At 43.8% G+C, this 26,022-nt stretch overlaps 2 protein-coding genes across 3 annotated transcripts in view; one reads left to right on the top strand and one right to left on the bottom strand.

Annotated features, from left to right (window-relative positions):
- Nmnat2 (nicotinamide nucleotide adenylyltransferase 2) overlaps window positions 1–8,837 on the top strand; it is a 148,411-nt gene extending 139,574 nt beyond the window's left edge. Inside the window, exons 9-11 of the mRNA XM_004646591.2 lie at window positions 7,291–7,392; window positions 7,528–7,595; window positions 8,511–8,837. Coding sequence (XP_004646648.1) covers window positions 7,291–7,392; window positions 7,528–7,595; window positions 8,511–8,613 — 273 coding nt within the window. The 3' untranslated portion in view covers window positions 8,614–8,837. The remainder of the gene's footprint in view (window positions 1–7,290; window positions 7,393–7,527; window positions 7,596–8,510) is intronic.
- A 7,121-nt stretch (window positions 8,838–15,958) lies between these two features.
- Window positions 15,959–26,022, bottom strand: part of Lamc2 (laminin subunit gamma 2) — a 64,451-nt gene continuing 54,387 nt past the window's right edge. For both annotated transcript variants that reach the window (XM_012512768.2, XM_023706862.1), the window contains exons 18-24: window positions 25,363–25,507; window positions 23,950–24,099; window positions 23,366–23,480; window positions 22,240–22,439; window positions 20,360–20,518; window positions 19,940–20,039; window positions 15,959–17,047 (exon numbers count right to left, since the gene is read on the bottom strand). In XM_012512768.2, coding sequence (XP_012368222.1) covers window positions 16,794–17,047; window positions 19,940–20,039; window positions 20,360–20,518; window positions 22,240–22,439; window positions 23,366–23,480; window positions 23,950–24,099; window positions 25,363–25,507 — 1,123 coding nt within the window. In that variant the 3' untranslated portion in view covers window positions 15,959–16,793. The remainder of the gene's footprint in view (window positions 17,048–19,939; window positions 20,040–20,359; window positions 20,519–22,239; window positions 22,440–23,365; window positions 23,481–23,949; window positions 24,100–25,362; window positions 25,508–26,022) is intronic.

The raw sequence follows: 26,022 nt of genomic DNA, 5'->3' as shown, positions 1-26,022 counted from the left end.
GGCGGATACCTTCTAAGTGTTTCTTCCCCTTCTTACTGATTGCCTCATTCCTGGCTGCCCTCCTAAGGAGAAGACATGGGTTAGCCCAAGTCACTGGTATCTTGAGATAAGAGCTGTGTTTGGGAGAGACAACCAAGGTTCTGAGCCCACAGAGCATCCTACCCCTTGGTCCTGCCAGGACAAGTGAGGGTGTCTCAGATTCTGAAGCCTTTTTCTCTAGTGGCCTCTCTGCAGTTAATATGAAACCTTCATCATGGTCTGGTTCTTGCTTACTCTGCCTACCTCTCTGCCTACCCCTCTGTGCTCTGCTCCTAACTGGGTTCTTTTGCTTGACCAGTATCTTCAGCTGAAGGCCTTTGCAAAAGCTGTGACCTCACTGGGAATGATATGCCCCTTTATCCTCAGGCTTACTCCCCCCCCCCTTTTCTCATTTAGCTTTCAATTTAAAGACCATTTTATTTATTTTATCTCTACCAAATATATAATACATTTACTTGTTTATGATATTTTCCCACTACAAGATAAGCTCCTAGATAGAGTATATATTTTTAAAAAACTGTTTTTCACCAACACCAGAACAGTATCAACCATGTCACCATTCACCACATATATTCAGTCAAAGTTTGCCGAATGACAAAAATGAGAGGGTACAACTTGGTTGGAGGACTGTAACCCAGGAGATGGTTTGCTTCCACAATGAAATGAGGTCCACACTTTTGCCAGGTATGAGTCACCCATTATACCTTATCCTTCCTGGCAGTAAACAAGATTGAAAATGATCTTCTGTTTAATGTCACCCACTAGCTTAGTGATCTAGCCATGAGATCTATCCAAAGCTAGATCTTTTTCAATTTTTGTGAAGCCATGTCTCTCTTGCTCAACCTTGTATGTCTTATTTCCAGGGAAGGCTGTGACTAAGTTCACAGATCATCTACCTACTCGGTGTGTCCCTGAAACCTGGCCTGGCAGGTCCTGAAATTCATGTCCTGGAGGGCTATTGATAACTCCACACTTATTGCAAGAGATTTGCTGCCTGGCTCATGAATGCTCTTTCTCCCAAGGCCCAGTTGCTTCCTGCCTCAAGATGTCTCACATCCTTCCCTCAGATTCTCCGTATTTGGAGGAGCAGCATCTCCCTCCTCCCATTTCCTTTCTCCCTTTCCACCCCTACCTCACCCCAGGAGCCTTTAACCAGAAGATGAAAAGACATGATCAAAGTTGAGCCTGGGAACAGGAAGCTAAAGCAGGATAAGTGTTATAGACCCCCACCTGCAAGGCAGAGCACAGGCCAGGATAAACTGAGAAGGTCATTGTGTGCCAGAAGAGAAGACCGTGCCCCAATCCTGCCCACTCACACTGGGCAGCATGAGGGCACATTGGTCACATCAGGAGAGGAATTCACCAATCAGGACCCCTGTGCTGTCTTGGCCACTCATCCCCACCACAAGGACAAGGCCCACAGAGAACTCTTCAGGCAGACAGGAGGCACTGAAGGCTCGTGCTGAAACCAAAGCTCAGTCCTAGGGACCTGAGCACCCTTAGCTTCCTGGGGTCAGGCATCTGCCTTTGCCATTCCTCAGGGGCAGAGGAATGACCTCACTCTCACTAGAATCCCTAGGTTTTCTAAACGAATTGATCCTATAGGTATCTCATTTTGACCTCCTCCCAAACCAGACCAACATTAGCAGTTTAGGCAATTGTCTACGTGATTTAAAGCAACACTTGCCAATGCAGGTGTGTAATCAGAAAGAGTAGGTGTGAGGTCTGAGGAATCTATTTTGTCGGCGGTGGTTTTATTTTATTTATTTTTCACAAATAAGACTTTTTGTCAAGGCAGTGTGGTGGCACATGGCATCCACCATTGTGTGGGAATTTGAGACAGGACAATTGCAAGTTCAAGCCACCCTGGGAAATTTAGCCGTGTAGTGAGACTATATCTCACATAGCAGGCTGGGGAAGTAGTTCAGTGTGAAGCTTCTGGGCTCAAACCCCAGTACTACTACTACTACTACTACTACACACACACACACACACACACACACACACTTCTCACTGTTAGCTGAGGCTGCCGTCTGAGATCCACGCGTGTTCAACCTCTCTTTTTCTCTCATCCCAGTAGCTTTTCCAGAACTACTGCCTTCAACCTGCTGCTCTGTGAGTTTTGAGTTCTCATACAGGGTCTTGCCACACAGCTCAGACTCGTAGTGATGCTCCTGTCTCAGCCTCCCTAGCACTCGGCACAGCATGCAGTACTGGGGATTGAACCTGGGTCCTTGCACTTGCCAGGCAGTTGGTTAGACTACTGAGCTATCTCCCCAGCCCAGCACTTTACTTTTCTAACAAAGACATCATGAAGATGATATTAAGAGATGGACAAGCCTTTTCTTCGCCATTTCCAATGCTGCCTGGAATCAATTCCCTGACTACTGTTTGAAGTCATGTGCCCGCATTCTCCTGGTTACAACGTCCATCATCTTCTTTCGGGGCTGGTGGACTTGGTGCAGAGCACACAAGGCCTTCCATATCTGACTGTGGCATTTGAAAATCAATGCAACCTAGAGTAGACAAAACAACTAACCATCACAGCCTCGCAGCAGCACAAGCTTCCATCGCAACTTACCATTTTCTGACTACAGAGCACATGTTTTGTCCCTAGCCTGATCCAGGCCACGGAAGTTAGGCAGTTTTTGTCATTAACACTCTTAATAATTCACTTAAATTTTCTAAATGCAGCTTAATCATTGTGCTGATCAGCAAGGCTTACTTCAACACACAGCTCTTGATGAAGGCAAATGCAATTTTGGTTCCTTGAATCCTTGGGACTGGTATTCTTCAGTCTTTCCTATATTGGATATAGCTGGGACCCTCAGAATGTCCCACCCTTTCTCAGCAAATGCACTGAGCACTTCCACCTTCGCTCCCCTCTCTCTGCATCTTGTAAGGCTCTTGTTCTTGCCAAACACTGTGGTGCTGCTCAGAGATTTAAAAGGGTGGGAAAAACAACTCGCATCCTCAATAATTTAGACCTATAGGGCCAGTGCCAAAGGAAAGCAAGAGTAGGTAGCATGGCAGAGTTCTCACTAAAAAGCGATATTTAATGAAGTGAAAGGCTTTGAACCAAGGAGCAATGCAATTTGACTTATATTTGAGCATTAGTAATCTAGATATTGGAAATAGACTAAAAGAGGCAAGAGAATAACAGGGAGACTAGAACAACCCAATGATGGTGGTGAGATAGTGTCCTGTTGCTGTGAACTTGTTGGAAAGAGCATACATTTATTCTCTTAGAGCTCTGGAAGCCGGATGCATGCAATAGGTTTCACTGAGCCAAAACCTGGAGTTAGCAGCACTCTGCTCCCTTCAGAGTCTCTTGAGGATCTGCTTACTTGACTTCTCTAGATTTGTAGAGAGGTGTTGCTCATATTCTTTTACTAATGGCCTCTTCCTCCACCCTCAAGGCCCACAGTGCAGCATCTTCAAAGCTCTTTCTGCTCCATCCTTACCTCATCTTCTCTCTGTGTGTCAAACTTCCCTCTGCCTCCCTCTTTTAAGCAGACTCACGCTTGCACTAGGGCCTGCCCAGCTCACCAGGACAATGGCAAGATCCCCAGTCATGTCTACAAAGATTTTTGCTACACAGAACCAGTCCCAAGTCATAGGGCTTCGGTCCTGGTGGGATTCTTTGGAGGCCATTCTGAAGCCTACCAGAGAAGGCTTCAACTAGGGTAGAAATGGAAAATGACCAAAGCCTTACATTTGTTTTGAAGATAGTTGGTTGGGTTACATGATAGGCTGAATGTAGGGCATAAGGAAAAAGAGAGAAATCAAGAAACATACCAGGGCCAGAGAGATAGCTCAGTAGAATAAGCACCTACCTGGCAAGTGCAAGGTCCTGAGTTCAATCCCCAGTACCATGGAAAATAACCAAAAAAACAAAAACAAAAAACAAAAAACCTAAGCATTTGCTTTGAGCTATTATAAGAAGTGAAAAAAAAAAAAACTATAGGGAAAAGGACATGGGGGGGTTGTTATCCATGTTAGGAGATCCAGGGCCTCATTAACACATTAAGTTGGAGTTGTATAAAGAATGATAGATCTATCAGGGCTGGGGAGATGGCTCAGTAGAATAAGCACTTGCCTGGCAACCACAAGGGCCTGAGTTCAATCCCCGGTTCTGAAGAAAAAAAAAAATGATAGATCTGAAACATTAAGTTTGAGATGTCTTAAACATATTAAGAAGACAGCTAATGCATGAGTTCAGGAGATAAGTCCATGCTGGAAATAGTGACTCGAGGGCCATTAGTGTACCTTTAAAGTTTGAAATGGAATGAAATGATGAGAGGTGTGAATCTTAACTAAAACGAGATCCGAGGACTAAGGTCTAGTAGAGTTCAGTGACTCACGGTCAGAGGGAGGAGGAGGAATCAGAGAGCACAAAAGGAAGCAGCCTCAGAGGTGGGAGGGTGAGCAGGAGAGGGAGCCTTGGTGAAGAGAGCAGCAGGGTGGGTGGGAGGCTAGGCTGCTGAGGGCGTGGGTACGGAGGGGACCAAGGACACACCTCAGTAGCTCCACACCTGGCGCCTCTCTCTTGAGACAAGGCCCGCAGCATCAGCAGAGTGCGTCCTGGTCTCCAGCCTGAAGCATTGTGGAGATGCTGCTGATGCTGTGGGCCTTGTCTCTAGGCCTGTGTCTCTCTCAGTGATCCAGGGACAAGTCTGTCACCTGTGTGAAGGAAAGAGAAATCTCTTGGACAGCAAGATCTCCATCTGCCTGTCCCCCCCACCCCCCACCGAGCAGCCTGGCACCACTACTGATTGGCTGGCACATCACCAGGTCCTGAGTAGAGAGAGCGGCAGCTGCACAGGTGTCACTCACGGGGCAATACCAAAACACCTGTATAACCAGCAGTTTCGGAATCTTCATGTACACCTGCTTTAATGGATTCTGTTCTCTTCCTCTTCCCCTTCTTCCTTCTCTTTCTACCTCTTTCTCTGCCCTTCCGCTTTCTTCAGTTTTAATTCAGAACACTGGCTCTCAGACTTGGGTGCCTGTTGGAATTGCTTGGAGAATTTTTAAAAACACTGATGTCTGGGTCCCATTCTGAAAAATTCTGGTTTAATTGAGCATGGATGTGAGCTGGCTTGGGATTTGCTTTTGTATAGCTCCTCGCTAATGTGTGGACACGACAGAATCAGTTACTGAGTAACTGCCCACATGGCTCAACTCATATGCACATGACGTTGTGGTCTACAACAATGGCCTGCAATTCCTGCCTGTAATTTCCACGGCTTCATATGTGCTGTAAGACATGGAACCTGTCCATTCTTGGAAAAGACTTTCAAGAACCATGCTTCTTATTGCTGAATAGTCCAGGAAAAAAATGATGTGTGCAGGGCTTGGGAGGAGGAGAGAGAAGAGAGGAAATGGTGAGTGCAGCTTAATGCAACCCAGTGCAATATTAAAAGCTGCAGCAAGAAGCTCCTACTGCCTGCCTTGTCCTGTCCCAGCATTCCCAGTGCTGAGAACCGAGGGCCTGGGGCCAAGTTACCTGGCCTGAGCGCCTCAGATAGATGTGACGCAATGCACAGCGCTATGTATCTTCCAGAAGGCATGATGCAACGGGGACTCTGATACTCTACATCTCACTTTTAATTTCTCCCAACAACTTCCTCCTACTGCACCTAAGGCCTTACTTCAGCAGCTGAAGTTCCAGCTCAATTCTAGGTTTAGCTCTAAGCAACAGGAAAAGCTGAATAAAAGCAAATGGAAATATCAGAAATATTCAGGAGTTCTCTCTCTCTCTCTCTCTCTCTCTCTCTCTCTCTCTCTCTCTAACACACACACTAAAAATAAGATTCTATTGATGCAGACACCTTCTAATAGAGAATGACCCGCCGTGTCTCATGCTGTTTATCTTTGTGGCACTTATTTGGAGAATTGTGGGGGAATCTAGGTTTCTTGCTCACAACACAGACCTTTGCCCAGGGAGCGGCAGTACTTAGAAGCTAGTTATTTCCTCTTCCTTTCCCCCATCTGAGATCCAAAATCGGAGTGATCTAAACAGAAACATGTTCAGGCTAGATCCAAGTCTACCAAATGCCAATATTGCTTGGCTCCTTGAAAATAAAAATTGGCCCAAGTTTCCAGAAAGCAATTTGGTAATATGTCTTAAGAGTTTGAAATATGTTCATATCATATCCTTTTACCCAGTTATTTTACATTTTATGCTAAAGAAAAATAAGAGATGTGATAAAAGATTTATGTATACAGATCTTCATCAAAGCTTTTATGTAAAATGTCAGAAGGAACTGTATGCTGTCCACAATCTACGACTGGCTTACTATGCTATAGAATATACTACACTATAAAATAAATAGCAGACCATAAAATATATAGGTCATGAAAACTTCTGTTTCTAAATGATTTTTTATGATGTGAGCAAATGCCCATAACATAATGCTACATGAAAAAGTGCAGATAAAAAGCTACTACTTCTGTATTTAAATCCTGTTGTGGATGCATAAACCTAGCAGTAGGGAGGAACACACTGGTCAGAAAGACGCTCACATGTTAGCAACGGTTACTTGGGTGGTGGGGTTGTGGTGCATTTGCTCCCTGATTTTCCATGCTCATATTGCATCTATTATCAGAAAAAAACATAGTAAAAAATGTTTGTTTTCAAAGAAAAGGACATGTTATTTCCCACTGAGGCACCAGGCTTCTCTTAGGTGACAATCTCAGGAGTGGCCTCAGTCATGATCACCCCATCTGTCACCGCCTGTGCCCAGGGTGAGTCCACGCACAGCTGCACTCACGGCTGCCCTGGAGTCCCACAGTGGCTTTCGTGGGGGCGAGCCTGGGGAGTACATCAGTGCTCATGAGTCGAGAAGCAGACTGAGGCGTGGTTGGGGACTAATGATTCGTGTCTCACCTACAAGGGTGTCTGCTGGGTAGGGCCGTGTGTCAGCCATGTTCCTCTGCAGCCTGGTGAGCTGACTAGCAGTCTCAGGCATCAAAGAGGTGCTGCCCAGACCTGCAAGAGTGCACTTATTCATTTACTCTGGAAACACTTATTCAGCATCCGCTGTGTGCCAGGCAAGACTCTCGCTCGCTCTACTAGCGTTCTTATGCTTGTTCCTTAAAGCTTCTGACTGATGGGGCTGAGAAGGCAAGTGGAGAGCTGAAGGCTGAAGTTCCACATGGAATAGAAGACAGCTTGACTCAGTTGGTGGGTGATTAGGGTCATGAGTCTTACCAAAGGACTCTCTCATTCTCTCTATATCTCCTCAGATGGAAGTGATTGTTGGGGACTTCGGGATTGTGGTGGTTCCCCGGGATGCAGCTGACACAGACAGAATCATGAATCATTCCTCAATACTCCGCAAATACAAAGTGAGCCTTGCGTCTGCCTGTCTGCCTGTCTATCCATGTGGTAGCTCTTCTCTGAGAGTCCTGCGAGGGCTGGAGGAGAGAGAAAAAGAAATTTAATAAGGGGCTGGCAGCCTATTTTCTCTGCTCTGTTTCCAGAACAACATCATGGTGGTGAAGGATGACATCAACCATCCCATGTCTGTTGTCAGTTCAACCAAGAGCAGGTATGTTGGACAAATGGCCAGAGAGACTGATGGCACTGACTTGCCCTTACCAGTTTCCATGTGACTTTCCTTAACCAGAGGCTTAGAAAATACATCCAGAGTCCCATGGCTGACCCAGTGTTCAGCCTCTTATTTAGAATCATGTATCTGTTCTCGACCACTTACCTTTCAAAGTGGAAATGGTACATTAACTAATCTTAGCTAGTTTGAGGAGGAAGATTTTTTAGTTGTGAGTTTTTAGCTTGAGATCCTACAAAATAACGGATCAATAAGGATAGAGGCCAAGCTTCCACAGCTCAAGGATCCCAATGTACAGAGTTTCTATAAGTTGTGTGTTTCCTGCCTTCCTACCAAAGTCCAAAGGAAATGAATCTCTGGTCTCTTCAATACGAAGCCGCTATCTCTGCGACACAGCAGCGGGCACAGCTTTACCTTCAGCCAGTAGGAAGGTAAAGCCCGAGGCAAGAAGCTTTGCTTTAGGAGCTGCAGTATGGCTTTCCTTGGCATCCTGCTAGCTCAGGGCTGAAGGGAGGCTGGGAAGTAGGATTTATTGCTTGGCAGCCGTTGTCCAGATAAAAGAGGAGGCTGTGTTACTAAATCAATGAAAGGGAAGATGATAATCAGGAGCTGGTTAACCATCTGCTCCACAAACCCCAAGTAGAGATGTCCAGTGGTATGGTGAGATACACAGGATACAGAGGTCTGGAAATAAAAAGCTGAGGGGCACAAACGTGCTGTTCCCAGCGTGGATCGGATGAGCTCAGAGAGCACCAAGAAGAGAGGAAGGAGAGGAGCCCAGCAAGCCTAGTAGCGTTTTAAGCAGACTAAGGAGCAGTCGCAACCTCCCAACAGTGATGTACTACTGACTTGCTTCAGTTTCAGACATGGCTCTCTCTGACATCTCTTCTCTTGCAGGCTGGCCCTGCAGCATGGGGATGGCCACGTCGTGGATTACCTGTCCCAACCAGTCATCGACTATATCCTCAAGAGTCAGCTGTATATCAACGCTTCTGGCTAGCAGCCGCTCAGCTCCCTGATCCGACCTCCCTCACCTTCTGCCAACACATTGGCCCCTCCAATGTCTGTCTGTGCTCCCAGTCTCTCTTCTGCCTCTCTGTTTCTTCATCTCCTCATCTTGACTGTTCTCTCTACTGCTGACTTAACCCCCCACAGTGTGGGGGACCTGCAAAGAAATATGGCATTCCCTATTCCACAGTCATCTTTGGACAAACTTTCCTCTAGTCTCTGGGTTGGGGGTGGGAGAGGGAATAGGGGTGGGAGTTGGGGGAAGTGCAGTCCTTGGAGATGTACTGATATCCATTTCCCAGCATGCTCTAGAGAGGCGGCTCTGGTGCCCATCCTCCCAGCATGCTCTGTGGAGGTGGCTCTGGCTCTTGCCTTCCCAGCATGCCCTTTACCACAAAGGGCTATTTTTCTTTCTTTCTTTTTATTTATTTTTCTTTGTTCATTTCTTGTAGAATTTGGATGAAATTACTGTCTATGGTTCTTTCCGTTTGTAGTAGTCCTAATGCATTCCTGTGGTATGACTTCCCTTCTGATAGGACACTATAACCAGCCTCAACACTCAGGAAGTGTATGAGGGCCATACCCAGCAGGAAGGCTGAGCCACCTCCACTTCTCCTACACATTCCTACACACCCATACATACACACACACACACACAGCAGCAGCAGCAGCAGCAGCAGCAGCAGCAACAACAACAACAACAACAACAACCACCTTTAGCCTGGAGTCAATTTCTAGGTTCCGGAGCCTGCAAATGAATGCTGGAATGGTAGGGTTTCTCAGAATTTGAGTTCATTCCCTTAGTTTCAGAAGACCATTTTCCTGATGCCTTGGAGCTATAATTCCACAGAGCCCGTCTGTACTCATTTCAGTACATTGATCTACATGGGCTGTGGCCAATTGTCACCATGTGGGTTTCAAATGTCAACCCAGGAACCTCAGCCTTCAGCACCATGCTTAGACATGCTCTTGCATCTGAGAAGACTCACACAGGCAAGGCCAAGTCCTGATAACCCAGTTTTTTGTTTTAAAAAATGCTAGGAATTCACTCAACCCTTGAGATCTTCTCTAATTAGAATTATTTATTGCCCATTTGGCTGGGAATTATCTCTGTTGTAATGGAAATCCAAGATGATCTAGGAGGAATTTGTTGCCCTGAAAAGAACAGATAATTCTCAGACACTCCTGCTGATGTGCCCTCAGTCACATGGAGGTCCATTCTTTCTTGAGAAGCAATGCCTGGGCCTTCTGGGCCTGGTCACAGCTTCCACACAGTCCAGCAACTGCAGGGCAGCCCAAGGAGACCCGCCTGACTGGGGAATGGGTTCAGAAATGAGAGATCTTGAAGGCATCAGGAACCACTAAGCTATTTCACTCCATTTTTCCTTAATCCCCTCCTTCCTTTCTGGCCCTGAGAAACTTTGATAGATTGTGTTCTGGTTATTAAGGCCTCCCTCCTGTCCTTCATAGGGAGCTCAAAGGAAATCACCCTCTTGTGCTTTGTACCTCTCATCCTGTCTCTGGCTGTCAGGTTTCTGATGGACCTCAAGGAATAGTCCCAAACATTATATTTTTATCCAAATGTGGTATGAACTATGGCCCAGGTGGGGCCTGAAGCCAGCGACAACATCTATTGCAACTCATTCCGCATTTTTCACTTGTCTCCAGGAAAACGAAGTACATTCAACAGAACATGGTAGAAAGCATCCTAAAAGGTGTTGCGCCTCTTGGATTATAAAAATAATCTTCAGAGAAAGAAAGGAAGATCTTATTTTGGGGCCTCAGTGTTTGGCTAGGAATCATGGAATAATGAACTGGGGCGGGGGGACCTTTAGAGCTCAATTGCTCCAATATTCTCCTTTAAAGGCTTCCTTGCCTTTTCATGCAGAAATCCATGAAATTAAATTGCTGGTCCCTGGCCCCACGTCAAGTGTGGAGCCGGGTGAGAGGGTGCCATTTCTCCGAGACAGAATGTAGACAGCTGCTTTCCCTAGAGGAAAAATAGGTGTTTTTGGAGTTTATGGACAAAATTTATGAGATTCTGCATGAACAGACCTGAGAATGACCATGGATTGCTTTTGCTCCTTTGGTCACTCTGTTACTCTGCTGAGTGTTGGTTAAGCTCCACTTAGTCCAGGACCCTGGGAGGACCTGAGCTGGTGCTGTGCCCTCAGCGTGGGGAGGGAAGGAATGTGGGAGGGAGAGTGAGATGACGGAAGGAGGAGAACAGGGGCAAGAGAAGTTGAGTTTTAAGGATGAATGGAGCAGATCATCGTATGTTGGTATATCACAGGGATGGTGTTAAAAGACAGCTTTCCTTTCATGATGCAAAAGTGAATTCCCTTCCAGGTAGGACTCCCATTCCCCAGTATCGTCTATTAATGCTGCCTTTGCTGGAGGAAGGTCAGGGTACCTTTCAGAGTTCAGGGCAGGACATGGGCTGTGACCTAGCTGGGGCCACTGCTAGAAAGACGGTTCAGAGTTTTTAGGTGGTGCCCCAGGTGCCAACAGGATAGACTCTAGGCACTACTATTCTCGGGTCATGCTCAGACAAGGGCAGACCTAGACCAGCTTGGCTGAGCCAGGTAAGAAAGCAAGAACTAGAATAATCCTGTCAAGAAAGACCTGGAACCTCATTTCTTGCAACCAATAGAAAAGGTCTTTTCCATTTTTCTGAAAGTGGCTGATGTCAGAACAGCCAGGAGGAAAGAAATCCTTTTGTATGGGTGACGCTGTCCTCATGGAATGACCTTCAGGGGACTCTGCACTGCTGCTAGCAGGTACCTCAGTAACATACACCCCAACCCTAGGTAGCCTCTGGGCCTTCTAGCTTTCATTTTCCTTGACTGTCCATGGGATCAGGGAAGAAAGTCTCTTACTGAAGTGCCTGAAACCAGAGTTCGAGCTTCTTGAGACAGGCCTTCCTGTCTCTGCCTGGCTAACTTTTCCCTAACAGGCTCTAGTCTCAAGCTCCAGCAACTCAGAAAGAATTCAAGAACTAGCTATTCAAATTAAGTTGAAAGTAAGATTCAATGGTCAAACTACAGCAAAAAGCTGAGAATTACAGGGAGAAACTTGTACTACCGCCCACATCTGCTATCCCCAAACTGATACATGCACACACTTTTGGGGGACGAAAGAGAGAAGCATATCATTATGTATATTTTATTCATCAAAAAAGTAATGCAAAAATAAAACCATAGAGTGCAAAATGCTCAGGATCTCTCCCAAGGAAACAGTGGGGGAGTCAACAGGTGAGATGGGAAGGATGGACACAGGGACTGATTTTGTAGCTCAGACACTTAGGACACCTTAGAAGTAGCATCTTGGTGATGATGAATGTGCTCTGCCAAATTCATCCAGTCTGCACCTTTCTGTAGCTGCCCAGTCAACTCAATTCCTCATGTGTAGTGTAAGTTTGGAGTGTCTTATAGTCTGTTCCAGTTAGTTAGAAATGAGTTACAGCTCTTTCCCTCCACTTTTGGTCGAGTCCTTGGGCCCAGTGCTCCAGCTCAACTTGAGCTTCCTGGCCCCTCAGGTTGGCACAGAAAGGAGGAAACATTTTTGGAGTCATTTTTTTTGTCATCTACTCTACCATTTTAAGAGTAAAGTTTGTGTTATGGAAATCAATTCATGAATAAAAACTACTTTCGAGTTGCAATGCCATTTCACAGTGAAATATTTTGAGCAAAATTTTGTTGCTAGAATAGTCATGGACAAGAGTTTTATCAGCAGAATGTTTCAATTATGTTAATAAATAAGACAATGCTACCAGTCTTGTGTCTCTGATCCTTCTCGGTGGGTTCAATAGGAAATAACAGGTGTAAAAATATACCTGATGAGAGATTTCCTGCCTGGTTCAGTGGATGCCACACGTGTAATATAGAACAATATACAACCATTCCTAAGTACTACAAAGGGAAAACTAGCAAATTTTTCAGTAGAATCTACATTTTCCCAGTTTATAAATATTAAATCTTAGGTCCAGACTAGCCCACCCCATCTAACCTTGGTAAACTTTGGGTCATTATTGAAATTAATACTTCATTAAATAAAACTATGTTTGCTAAACAACAATTTACATAACTTTTTGGTATGGAAGATCTTGAGAAAGAAATTGTTAAACTCACAATTTGTTTTGCAACACAAATGAGCAAAAATCAATGGCATGCTAATTGTTCAATCCTACTGAAATTATTCTTGTTTCATCTTTAGTAATAACATATGTCCTGCCCTAGTTTAGGCCTAGACAATGGTTTTCATTAGCCCTTAGGTAACCCTGTTACCTTAGGATTCAGAAAATAAAGTAGTACTTTTTTTCTTTTTGTACTTTCTATTAGGTCAGTCATTAAAGAGTAAGATAGTTGTAGGGTTAGATATTTGTTTATTGGAGTAGATACGAGTTTTTCTTTTCTTAATTGTTTTGGTTCTTAAGATTTTTCTCACCTTAAAATTAAATTAGCCAGCTTTGTGCTCATCCTCATGGGTTTTGTGGTATATCGTAATAATGTGCCTTGTAAATTTATCACCTGAGTTTGTGTTGTTATTTTGTTCACAAAGCTAACACTGCTTTTTTCTGTCCCGAGAGTGCATAGTAATGAAAGTGTGTTTAAAATTAAATATAAACACTGGCTTAATTTGCTAACTTACACTAACATTAAAAACATACATACTAAATATAAATTAATATTCACAAGCACACACATTTTTTTCCTATGGCCCACAAATAAGCGTCAGATCTTGGGATTTCCTAGAAAGTTCCATGTGGCCAATAGTATAAAGTGGAAAACAATTCTACTCTGTTTTCCAAGTGGGAAAATCAAACTACAGCAAGAATCTATAACATTCCCATGGTCATACAAAACATTAAAAGAAGACATAATAAATGTATTCCTGGTCCGTGAGACTTGTCCCAGACACTGAACAGTACTACCTTCTTCCGTTTTCTCTAGCTTCCAAAGAATACTAGAAAGAAACCACATCTGGGGATAAAATGAGAACTACAGCTGCTAAAACACAATAGTCTATGAGCAGTTTCATTTCTACTCTGTTCTTCTCTACTGTGAGTCAAAGATGATGTCGTGTGTAACCGCATGCCAGCAACATATCAATCAGAAAACTTTGAGAGGAGAAATATGAGAACATTGTCAATATAGATAGTGACAAGTCACCAGAAGGAAAGCCCCTTAAGTTAGCAGGGTCATGTCAAGACTGGCAGCCAGGAGGTAGGTCTTTGTAAGCTACCTCTACGCCTCATCATCTTCCTTTTTCTCAGGTTTAATTTGTCAAGTCCTTAGAAATAAGGAAATGTTTTCCATTTCTAAGAAGTACCAAGAGCCATTTCCCATTCCTCTCCAACTTGTGATAGGCTCATGTTCTACCCATCAAGAAGGATGTCCTTATGATTTTTCTTGTCAATCCCATTGAGGAATCCTTTCATAATTGTATATACCAAGCTTCTTGGCTAATTAGTACATATTATAGGGAATCTGATTCCTCACCAGATTCCCTATAATATGTACTATCTAATCCCATGCTTAGCAGAGACGGTCGATAACCAACAAAGCCTGTTTCCTTCCACCAAGGAGCTTGGTGGTAAAGATGAGTTCCAGACCCCTTTCAACTTTAATGTGATCATAATGATGGGTTTTTTAAAAATGATACATAACACCTCCTAGACCTGACCACAAAGACCTCTCATGGTGCTTCCATCCTCCATGTTCTTCCATCCTCTCTCCCACCACATATGACCTTAGAAAGCACTTGTTACAAATGGCAGTACCTCCAAAATAATGTTGTGAGGGCCACACTGTCAGCCTGCTTTCCACCCAGTCTATTAAGGGACAAAAAAAAAATCAGTCTGTGTGTTTAATTTACAGTATATTTTAAGGACTTTGTGATATAGAATGTACTTTAATTAATATATATGCATTTTTCTGGACAGTATTTAATTACAACAGGAAATAAATAAGATATGTGACTTAATATGCCAGGACAGTTATAAAGTCACTTCTACAAAAAGGAAAAGGTGATCCTATCTATCAGAATTTTGGGGGTCAGAGTCTGGGCGTGGTGGCACATGCCTATTATCCCAATGCTAATGAGGTTCAAAACAGGAGGATCACTGAGTCTGAGCTGTGTAGTGAGACCCTGTACCACAATACATAAATGAAAAAAAAAAAAGAATTTGGGGGGTCAATGTGGACAAGAACAGAATCTTTTCCTCAATCCCTTGGGCCAGTTCAAGATTTTGCTTTATTTAATTTTAACTTATTAATTAAGTATCACATAGGCACAACCAACTATTGATCCTACCTTTATTTCATATGATGAAAGAATGCTAATTATACTCTCAGTCCAACTTGGGTTCGTCTAGAAATATTCTTTATGCTTAAGACACAGCATCAGCTATAATTTCTTATAAAGCATTTCTAACTCTTATGGTTTGAAAGGACAAAGTAAGAAACTCAGAAATAGGAAACAAAGATGCTAACTCTTAATCTCTGTCTCTCTCTCTCTCTCTCTCTCTCTCTCTCTCTCTCTCTCTCTCTCTCTCCCCCCGCCTTTTTCTTTCATCAGTGCTGGGAATGGAACCCAGCATCTCCAGTCCTCTCTAGGACCCACTGACATTCTAGCAGCAGCATTTTTCATTTCCATTGTTTTTGTACTTTCATCTTAGAGTTTAGTGAAAATCTGAACGTGACCCCAGGCATCTAATAATCATTCTTTATTTAAAAACATGTCCATGAAAAGCCAAGTAAATAAAGAAGTGAGGCAGCAAGAAAGTTCCAAGCCGAGGAGAAAGTGCCTCTGGTCCCTCCATCAATCCCCACTGGTGACCATGACTCAACAGTCTGTTGCAATCCACTGTGGCAGGGGAGAAGGGGCAGCTGGAATGCAGAGAAGTGTGTACAATCCAGAGCTAGGTCAGCTTTGTCTGAACTCAAGCTCCCCCCGGGACTCTCTTGCAACACATGTTCTGTTAATAAAAATAGGCTGCAAAGCAAAGGGTAATTGGAGTAACTCCACCTCATGATGAACAAATTCGTTAAGCTTAAATTTATTATGTTTTTAATGTTGGTCTTCCTGACCAGACAGTCACCAACACAAGGGCACTTCTGCACTGTCTGCCCTGCTACACAATAGAGACTCAGTAAATGTCTGTTGGAAGCATGGGTGGAAGGATGGATTCTCCCCAGCTCAAGTGTGGCTGGGGACATCTTCTGCTACATGGAGAGAGATAATGATATAATTTTTAGTGTTTGAAAAGTGGGATTGAATTGAAACTAATGAATCTTTTATATATATATATCTATATATATATATAGATATATATATATAATTTTGCCTCATTCAATGCCCAAGTGATATTTTCTCTATCACTTTGAAACCCAAACATAAATACCTTTGCAATATTTGATTTGCTGGTAAAAAAAATGCTTTACTAAAAATACTATTTCCAAGATGCCATGACATTATTATGAGAAAGGGTAACTCCTGGGCTCAAAGCACAAAGGTGACAGTCATCAACTAGCACCACTGCTGCCAATGGACCAGGCCATGCTTCCGGGCCCTCAGTCCATTCCTGCTCACATCTAGCTTCCCGGTGGAGCACACCCTCATGGAAGGGTAGTAAGTGGGAGGCACTCTGTCATAAGGAAGCCTGCAGTGGACAATAGGAAGCAACAGGATTTTACTGGCCATAGTGTGATTGGACGTTACTTTGTTTGGACATCAGGAAGAATTCTGAATGCTTGGAAGAAGTAAGAACTATTACTTTTAGTCACATTACTCACATAAGAGGACTACAACCCAGCAGCACTTGTCCAGATCCCAGAACTCTGTTTCTGACTGTTGGGAGGCAAATACCTGCCTGTGAGTTTTTCTTGCCAACCAGTCTACTCTTGGGTGCTCGGGTCCTCCGTCAGTCTCACACCCCATGCCATCTGCCTCATTGCCCCAAAGTTTCAGGAAGCAAACAGTACTGAGCTGGTACAGTAAGACATCGGGGCGGGGGGGGGCAGCATGATCTCAGGGATGGGGTCAGGTTCAGTTGACCTGAGCGCATCCATCAAGCATGTCCCAATGCCCCCATCCCCCACCCCACACACACACACAATGGCGCCCTGGTCCCTGAGGCCTGCATCCCAAGAAGCTCAGTCAGGTTCAGCTTCACTGCTGCTCCAGAGTCTGTGTGTTGTAGCAGCCTGGGGGCAGGTTGTCCCTGATGTTCTCCAAGTTCTTCACATCTGCCAGAATTCCATCTATGCTCGTCTCCAGGAAGTGCAGGTGACCCTTCTGTCGACGTGCCCTCTCCTCCAGCTCTGTAATCAAGGGCCTCAGTTGGCTGTTAATCCGGGTCTTAGTTTGGAAAAGCTCCTGCTCCAATAAGGCCAGTCCTTCTTCATCCATGCTCCCAGGCTGGTCTATTTTAAGGAATGAGAAATACATGAACATGGAAAAGTGGTGGTTAGATCTTGAGGAACACATCCGTGCCCTTTTACACTCTTAACAAATTCCTTTTTTCTGCCCCAAGTAAATATATATACGATTCATTTTAAAGGTTTATTCTGCTTGTTAGTACATGCCTGCAGTATATAATCACCACATTCAGTATGAAAAGTTGATACATGTACATAAAGACTCATTTTATTTATTATTTTTTTTTTTTTTATTTTTTTTTTGGCAGAACCGGGGATTGAACTCAGACCCTTGTGCTGGCCAGGCAAGCCCTTATTCTACTGAGCCATCTCCCCGGTCCCCTAAAGACTCATTTTAAGTTAGAAATAATTTAGGAAAAGTTGGGAGAGCACTAGCCTTATCACTGGGCTGTGAGCAACTCAGTTCAAGACCCGAGAGATCTAGAGTTCAGCAATATGAAATGGGGAGCTCACTCTTCAGGTTAAGGCCAATAGATCATGCTCTAGAAAGGTGAAGGCTGGAGCTCACAGGGGATGGGGCACTGTCCAGAGTGTCTGCCTCACACAGCTTACCCCTGTAATCTGCATCAGTTTAGGAAATCACTTGCTGTATCCTAGTAGAGGATTCTGGAAACTGACTGAGCCTCAGTGTTTACAGAGGCCAAGGTAGGCTTGGCTATTTGGGGGACAGATTCCAGCTGTTAGAAAATGATGTAAGACATAATTTTGGACTAAAACAGTGGGAATCTGGCTAGGTATCAGTTTATTTCCAGTGTGAAATGGAATCACATTGGTTCAGGTATGTTTTGCCCATAGGCAGTATAAAGCCAAGGCTAGCATGAAAGGCATCTGGCCAAATCCTGTTTAGTTCAATTAAATTTGAATTGCTCTTGGTCAGTTCAAACTCAAGGTCACATATTTGAGCTGCAGAGAAGTATTCAAGTGCACAAGTTTGTTATACCTAGAACTATTAATCAGTTATTGTCCAAGCCTCAAGAGAGTACACAGAGTACAAACAATATCATAACAAAAATGTTGAGCCGATGGACCTGCTGTTCGCCTGGGGATGGGGGAGAATTCAAGAATTTAGGATTCCATGACATGCAGAGAAGCTTAAGTAAGCTTGGGAACAAAATAAGCAAGTCCATCGGGAGACAACTTGAGCTACTGGAAAAGAACAGTAATGTTGAAGACAAAGAGAACTGGCTTGGAATCCTGTCTCCACAATTTCAGTTTATTCCTCTGTGAAATAAAGTAATGCAAATAATAAACCCACTTCTTAGGCCTATTATAAGACTTGAATAGTATGACACCATGAAAACACATGGATGGTATTGGACCTAACACATAGCAAATGTTTAATAGCTCCCACCAGCCTTCTCTCTCTGCTTTCTCACTTTCTCTTCAAAATTTCCATTAATTTCATTACTATTTTTTATTTTTATTTATTTATTTATTTAAATTTTGGGGTTTTTTAGTGGAACCAGGGACTGAACTCAGGCCTTTGCGCTTGCCAGGGAAGCACTTATTCCACTGAGCCATCTCTCCGGCCCCCTTTATTTATTTATTTATTTATTTGTCTTTTACTTTTTATTTGTTTTGTATTTTTTAGGGAAGGGTCTACAGGGTGTTTAGGGTCTCAGTAATAGATCTGACTTGTAGTGATCCGCCTGTTTATAACCTCCCAAGAGCTAGGATTACAGGCACGTGCCACCACGCCCAGTCTCAACTGCTGTCTCAGCTTGCCCTAGGATCAGGACCCAGGGATCGAACCCCTGACTATTTTTTAAATACTAAACATTGCTGCTAAAATCTCACCTGGAGAGGTTTATTTTTTTTTTATCCTTAGAGGGTATTTACCTTTTAGAGCTCACTGGATCGCATAGTAGACACATTAGTATGATACTGTAGGCAACATTGGTGTCTCAGGGAGATTATGACATACTACAGAAACATCAGGTTGTAAAGTTGTGCTTTGAAGTAGAAAAATACACTCTTTTCCCCGACACTACTAGAATCTGTGACCAAGCTTCTATCTCCTCATCTATAGCCCAAGCTGGATCAAACAGGCCAGATAAGGCTTTGATATCAGCTCTACTTGCATCAAGAGGTTTCATTAAAATCAATTTTCTTCTAGGAGTGACCCTTTAGGGGAAAGCTGATTCCTGCTATCAGAGCCATTTTATCCTAAAATTTTGGCTTCTCTTATGGACATAGGTCCATGATTCTAGTGTCTTCACATTTCTTCTAGGTCATCTGCCCAGGGTCTTCTAGTCTCCCCAGTGGGCTAATCAAAGATAACTGGTTTGTGAGGACCAGACAGCAAAATCATGAAGAGGTCCTTGACCTCACAAACAGATGACCTTCCTCCACATCTTCCCCCTCTCCACTTTCTTCCACTGCCTCTGAGCAATCTGCTGTCATCTTGCTCCTTGGTTTTCAGTAGTGTCCTGATTTTCCCATGCCTTCTGACTAATCCCCCCTTCAAACTTTCTCCCACTCAGCTGTCCTCATGAGCTTTCTAAATACACAGGGGTCATGTCATCCCTCTGCTTAAAACTTCCGACAGGCTTCACAGGCCAGACTCTTTCACAGGACATTCAAGCTGTCCAGTCTCCCCTGAAGTTCCCGGAGGAACACACTCAGTTCTCTCACCCACAGATCTCAATCTCTAAGTACCATAGTTACTCAGTGACTCATCCTAGAGGAGGAAAAACAGAATGCAGAAACTCTAATGTAACCTGCACAAGGTCGCTGGGTGTGGAAACAAGAGAAAATTTCTGCATAGCCTACGGGCAAGCTGAGGAATAGCTCTGCCATGCCTCAGAGCTAGAAATACTGAGTCTTCTGGGAAAACCTTAGAGCAAGGAGCTGGAAGGTTATGGAGACTGGACAGACCTATTAGGTGGAGGATGCTGTCCAACAGGTTGAGAGTGTCTTGGATTGTAACACCTGCATTCTTGGCTCTGGAATCAACCCTCTGTGCTTCGGTAATCACCTGCAGAAAAATCAGAATAAAGTTGTCTCAAAAGGCTATTTTCGGGGCTGGTGAGATGACTCAGTGGTCTAAAGCACCTACTTAGAACAAACAAGCTTAGCAAAGCACAGGGACCACAGTTCAATCCCCCAGCACCACATGCCAGCCAGCCCCGCCCCCTGGTGGGCTGAGCTGGCCACACACACACACACACACACATACATACAATTTAATAAAATTTAAAAAAAAAAAAAACAAAAAACAAAAGTTAAAAAAAAAAAGGCTATTTTCCTTCTTAACAAGCCTAAAGGGCTCTCTCATGGAAAGGAGCAGTCACTCACCATCTGCATCGCATCCATGTCTGTAGCAAACTCCAGCTCCTTCCTGGCCAGCACGCCTTCCACCTCCCTCATTTCACTCTTTAGTGTGGCCAATCCCTTTTCCATGGCCAAGGCCCCATCTGCTGTGACATTGGCTTCCAAGTTCAGACTCCCTATCTCCTGGGAGAAGAAAAGAAGCCAAGGACAAAAGAAAAGAGGGAGGTGAGACCCAAACACATCCAATGGATAACTGTAGAAAAAATACAGCTGCAGCCTGGCTCTCATGGGCTAAGCTAGATGAATAGTGAGAGAGTCAGACATGAGGAAACGCCTTTCCCTAGATCTGCCTCAAACAAGTCAATTCTGGGATATGTCTCTTGGGAGTAGGAGGGCCGGCACTGAGACTCCACTTTCCTCTCAGTTCTGTGCTAACCAAATGTTGCACGTAGGAATCATTTAAGAAAACCCAGAGGACAAGAAACTGGCATCATTGCTTGTCATGTTCCTTTGCTGCCACAGTCTTTTGAGTGACTACTAGGATCCTCAAGACAACCAAGTTAGGAGAGTAGAGAATGAATGGGCAACAGTGTTGAGTCTTTATTTTTATAAGGACAAAGCTTATCCATATCCTTATCAAGAAATTATCATCAAGCATCACACTGCAGGTGTCTATTCTAGAATTTATGTTAAGAGAGGTACAACAAATTAGTCTCCTTCCTCAAAGAACTTAAAATTAGAAATCATTTTTGGGAGTTACCAAGTAGTCTAAAAGTGAGGTCAAGTTGCCCAGATAACAAGTTTCCTCTGAGCTTCCTACAGTTGCATAAGGTCTCTAGAAGTCATGAGTAATTAAGAGCCAAGAAATATTTCGGGGCCAGGGAGATGGCGCAGTAGGATAAGCGCTTGACTGTCAAACTCAAGGATCTGAGTTCAATCCCTGCGCCAAAAAAAGAAAAAAAGAAAAAAAAAGAAATATTTCTCTGGCAAAGAAGCATTCCCTCCACTGTAGTATTTAACACATGGGTTGCAAGTAGAGTGTGTCTGTCTGCTGTTGCCCTGAAACTTCTTTGAAGACAAGCAATTGGTCTTTCTGTTCTCCATATTTCTGGCACCAAACACAGTGCCAGCACTCCACAGAAGACAGAGAAAAGAGTAATGGATCTCAGATGTGGCACACAGACTGGGCCAAAGGATCTAGTACACCACAGTTTCATAATCTGGGATCAAAACAAGGATGACAGTTGTTCAGGTTGAGCAGTAACCTTCTATAGAGATTTGTTGAAAGCCTAACCCTGTCACTTCCAAATATAATTTATTTGGACTTCGGTTTGTTGAGGATATGATTAAAAGTGTGGTGAGGTCATACTGGAGTAGGCTGAGGCCCAGAAAGAAATATGACTGATGTCCTTATAGGAGGAAACAGAGACCCTCAGGGAAAGCTCCACAGGCAGAGATGGGAGTGACAGAGCTGCAAACCAAGGGACATGGAGGATTGATGACCACTATCAGGAGACAGGAAGAGGCAAGACAGGACTCTCCCTTACAGCGTCCCAAGGGAGTGCAGCTCCAGTCTCTAGAACTGGGACAGGAAATTTTCTTTCATTTTGAGCCATCTGGTTTGTGATATTTGTTAAGAAGTTCTAGAAATGAATGTAGAAATCTACTTGAAAAGGGTCTTGGCTGGTTCAATCTCCTGTGACTGAGAATGAGTGCTCGGGCACATAGTCTCTCTGGCCTGTGACTCAACTCAACAGAAGGGGTGGCCTTGTGAGCCTGCCCCTGCTGGGGCTGCAACAAGACTCCGAGCCACAGAGGTCAAATGAGCGCTGCGCTTTCTCTTCTTGCAGACTAATCTGTGTTTGCTGCTGCTCGAGCCAGCCTGCGTTGCCACTGCTCTTTACCTGTTCTGTTTCACCACTGATACCCAGCGCCTGCCTCGCTACGCTCTTTGCCCGCTGCGCATCAGCAGTGGCACTGCCCAGGGCCCCTTCCGCTTGCTCCGTCTTGTCACTGGCATCTGCGACCTTCTGGCTGATGAGGGAGAGTCTCCTCATGGCCTCTTCAGCTTCTGCTTTTTTATCTTCTACTTGCAGGTCAAACTCTGAAATGAAGGGAAGAAATAGCTGCCATGAAAATGGAAATTAACTCACAAATGAGTGAAAGGGACTGATGCAAAACTCCTGAACAGTATTATTATCACCTGAGGAGGAAGGAGTGTGGGAGGCTATGACTGGAACTATGCTTTTTAGCTAAGAGGGAGCACCTCACAGGAGGCTTTGAGTGGCTAAAGTTAGTCCTTTGCTTAGAGAAAAGGACTATCAGCCTGCCCTTGGTTCCCCCCAATATAAAAGCATCAGAAACCCGAAGCGGATAAATGCAGATAGAATCTCTCAAGACCAACGCGTGAAGTCAGAAGCCGCCAAGGATAAGAGTTGGGGGTTTGGGTAGAATGAAGAAGAGGAATATTTTATAAAGAAAATCCCAAGTCTCTGTTGTTTGTTAGTAAAGAATACTCAGATTTTAACCAAATCCCTGCAAACCTTGACCTAAACCTCCCGCAATCTGGATACCATGATAACGGTTACTGTGTCATCACCCCAGAGGAACCAGGTCACAAAGGACAAGGAAAAAGACCTTTACAGAAGTGAGATGCTGTATCTAGAAGGGACCCTTGAGATCTCTTAGTTCAACCTTTTCTCTTTAAAGAGGAGGGCTTTAGGGTCTAGAGAGGCCAAGTGAATTGCTTGGGGCCACACAGCAAGACTGAGCTGTTTACCTGGCCCAAAGGAGAGGAGAACACAAACTGTCTGATATTTAGTTTAATTTTCCTACCTCTAACCTCAAATATTAAAAATATTTTTTTCTTCAGAAAGATATTTATTCAATCCCTGGTTCTGCCAAAAAAAAGATATTTACTAGACATCTATTAATACCCCCCTATACCTGCCACTTAAAGAGTTATGAGAAGATTCAAAGCAAAGCAGTTGTTTTAAAATACTCAAGTAACCTGAACCATGAAGCACTGACCTCTGAGGTTCTTTAGGATGTTCTCAACGTCATAAAAAGTGGCATTGCCCATACTTAGTGCTTCTTGGGCTCTGCTTTTAGCAAGGTTGGCACGGAAAAGCAGCTGACCTGATTTCTGTAAATAGACAGAACAAGATTAGAATAAGTGCATTCCTGCTAGCAAAATCACTCTGACACATTCTCTTCATGACAGCAGAGTGCTGTGACTCAGTCTTGGAGTTCTGGAGCGAAGGCTCCACAGCATGGGACAGAGTGGACTTCACCAGAGAGCAACATCCACTGTAGTGAACAGTCTTCAATGCTAACCCGCCATCAATGACAAAAATAGTTTCGCAAATCAGTTTTAAACTCATGGAAGCCAAGCTAGTTGACAGACCAAAATTAGACCTAAGAGGCTTGGGGTCTATCCTCACTGCTGAAGTAGTAGATGGAGCTAATTACATTGAGAGCCATGTCTCAGTTGTTCTCTCCATGAACAGCAGCTCCATGACCCACAGAGAACTTTTGAGGGCTCTTCTGGCCATATTCCTAGATGGCGAACAACCAGATATGCTTGTTGAGTGAACAAGTTAACAAAACGGTACCTGTCTCCCATTCTTTCCATCCTGTAAGAGCTGCTGGGCCTCTTTTTCCCAGTTTCCCAGATTGCTTTGCACCTGCTTGATGTCATCTGTATGCCTGGTCACCAGGCTTGAGAGAGAATCAACTTTCTGTCGGATCCTCTTTGCTTCTACCTGTGGGTCCAAAGATATGGATGAATCTGACTTCCTGCCACTGGTCACCACTTTTAGGTCTTGATATCATTGAATGAAAATGGAAATACCCTTAAAAAGCCAAAAAAAATATGTCACTAGCTATCCAGTCCCCATGCCTGACAGAAATAAAGCAACAGGTCCAGTGGAATTTAGGTTACAGGTCCACCAAGCTTCAGTCAGGTTTTATCTTTGTTCTTTTATTTGCTGTTTTGTTCTTTAATCTTTTATTTATGTGGCACAGGATCTTGCTACACAGCTTGGACTCATAGTGATCCTCCTGTCTCAGCCTTCCCAGTGGATTACAGATGTGCATCACCATGCCCAGTTTTGGTGGCCGGCTCAGCACAAGGCTGGCATGGCATGTGGTACCGGAAATCAAACCCGGGTCCTTGTGCTTGCCAGGCAGGTGCTTAGACCACCGAGCTATCTCCCTGGCCCAGTAAATGCTTTCTCCTACAGAGTAAAAGTTCATAGAAATAGACTCTACTTTATCTAATAAGTTTGGAATAGGGAAGGGAAGATTAAGACAAAAACAATTTAAATCTCTTGATAGCAAAAGCCTTCTCATTGACTGTATACACAGATGCATCAAACTTTGTAATAGCTCCTCACAGGTTTCAACAATCACCAGAACTAAGGAATAGCTCTATCGATTATTACCTAAGCTATTATTGATACATTGAAGATGAAAAGTCCTCTGGAGAGACTAGGCTTGGAGTTTAAGAACAAAAAAGTAGAGAACCAGAAGGATGAGCATTTTCCTACCCTACGGCAAAAGACCAATACCATGGTTTGAGTATGAGTAGGGTCTCCTGTATGCTAAGGACTTGGTCCCCAGAAGAAGTGCTATTGGTGATGGTGAAGCCTTTGGGAGGGGCATCCTAAGGGAAGGTCGTTGGGTCACTGGGATTTTAGGTCAATGTGTGCCCTTAAAAAGAACTGGGCAACACTGCCATTCTTCTCTCAGTCTGCTTTTTGTTCAAGGTGTGAACAACTGTTCGGGCATGGCTCCCTACCATTGCCATCCGCCATGTTCTCCAGAACTGAGCCAATGCAGAATTACCAAAGACACAAGCTCAATAAACTTTTTCTTGATAAATTAGTCGTCTCAAGTATTTCATTGCAGTAATATGAAGTGACTAATAGGGTGAACACATAGAAAAGCTGAATGACTGAACAGTATGAAGAAATCTCTAGAGATGAGTTCATGTGTTCATGTGCTTGGTCTGTGTATGAGCACACCTGGAACGACTGATCGTTGACTCTCTGAAGCTGAGCTGCAGAATCTAGAAGGCGAAGACTATGCTGGTAGGACTGAGCTGCTTCAGTGTCAGTCTGCGTGGCCTCCCTTGACAACTGCTGGGCCAGGGACTTGGTTTTCTCCAACCTGTGGGGACAAAGGGGAGATGGTTAAAAAGGCAAAGGTCTTTGAGCACTTACTTTTTTTTTTTTTTTTTTTTTTTTTTTTTTTTTTTTTTTTTTTGGCTGAACTGGGGTTTAAACTCAGGCCCTTGCGCTTATCAGACAAGCGCTTATTCTACTGAACTATTTCCCTGGCCCTCACTTACTCTTTTTACAGGAGCAAAAACTCATCCTCCTGCTTTAAAAGTATGTAATTGACATAATGAGAAGAACCAAAAGTTATGTCAGATATGAGATTCTCCATAATATAAGCAAACCCTTATAGTTGAATGAAAATCAAAAAATTTCATTTCAAGCTTCCCAGTTACTGATAATATGATACACACTATTCTTACATTCTGTTTACACACTGCCTTCCAAGAATTGCAATCACTCAAAGCCATAAACTTTACTTAGATTAATCACCTGGTCTTCTTTCAATACTAAAGATATTTGCTTTGCCCAAAATATTACGCTCATTCTCTTGTCCCTACAATTATT

The sequence above is a fragment of the Octodon degus genome, unplaced genomic scaffold (genome assembly GCF_000260255.1).
Source record: "Octodon degus isolate 3935 unplaced genomic scaffold, OctDeg1.0 scaffold00273, whole genome shotgun sequence".
Classification (NCBI taxonomy): domain Eukaryota; kingdom Metazoa; phylum Chordata; class Mammalia; order Rodentia; family Octodontidae; genus Octodon; species Octodon degus.
The sequence above is the reverse complement of the archived record's forward strand: the minus strand, read 5'-3'. Positions and strand labels throughout refer to the sequence as shown.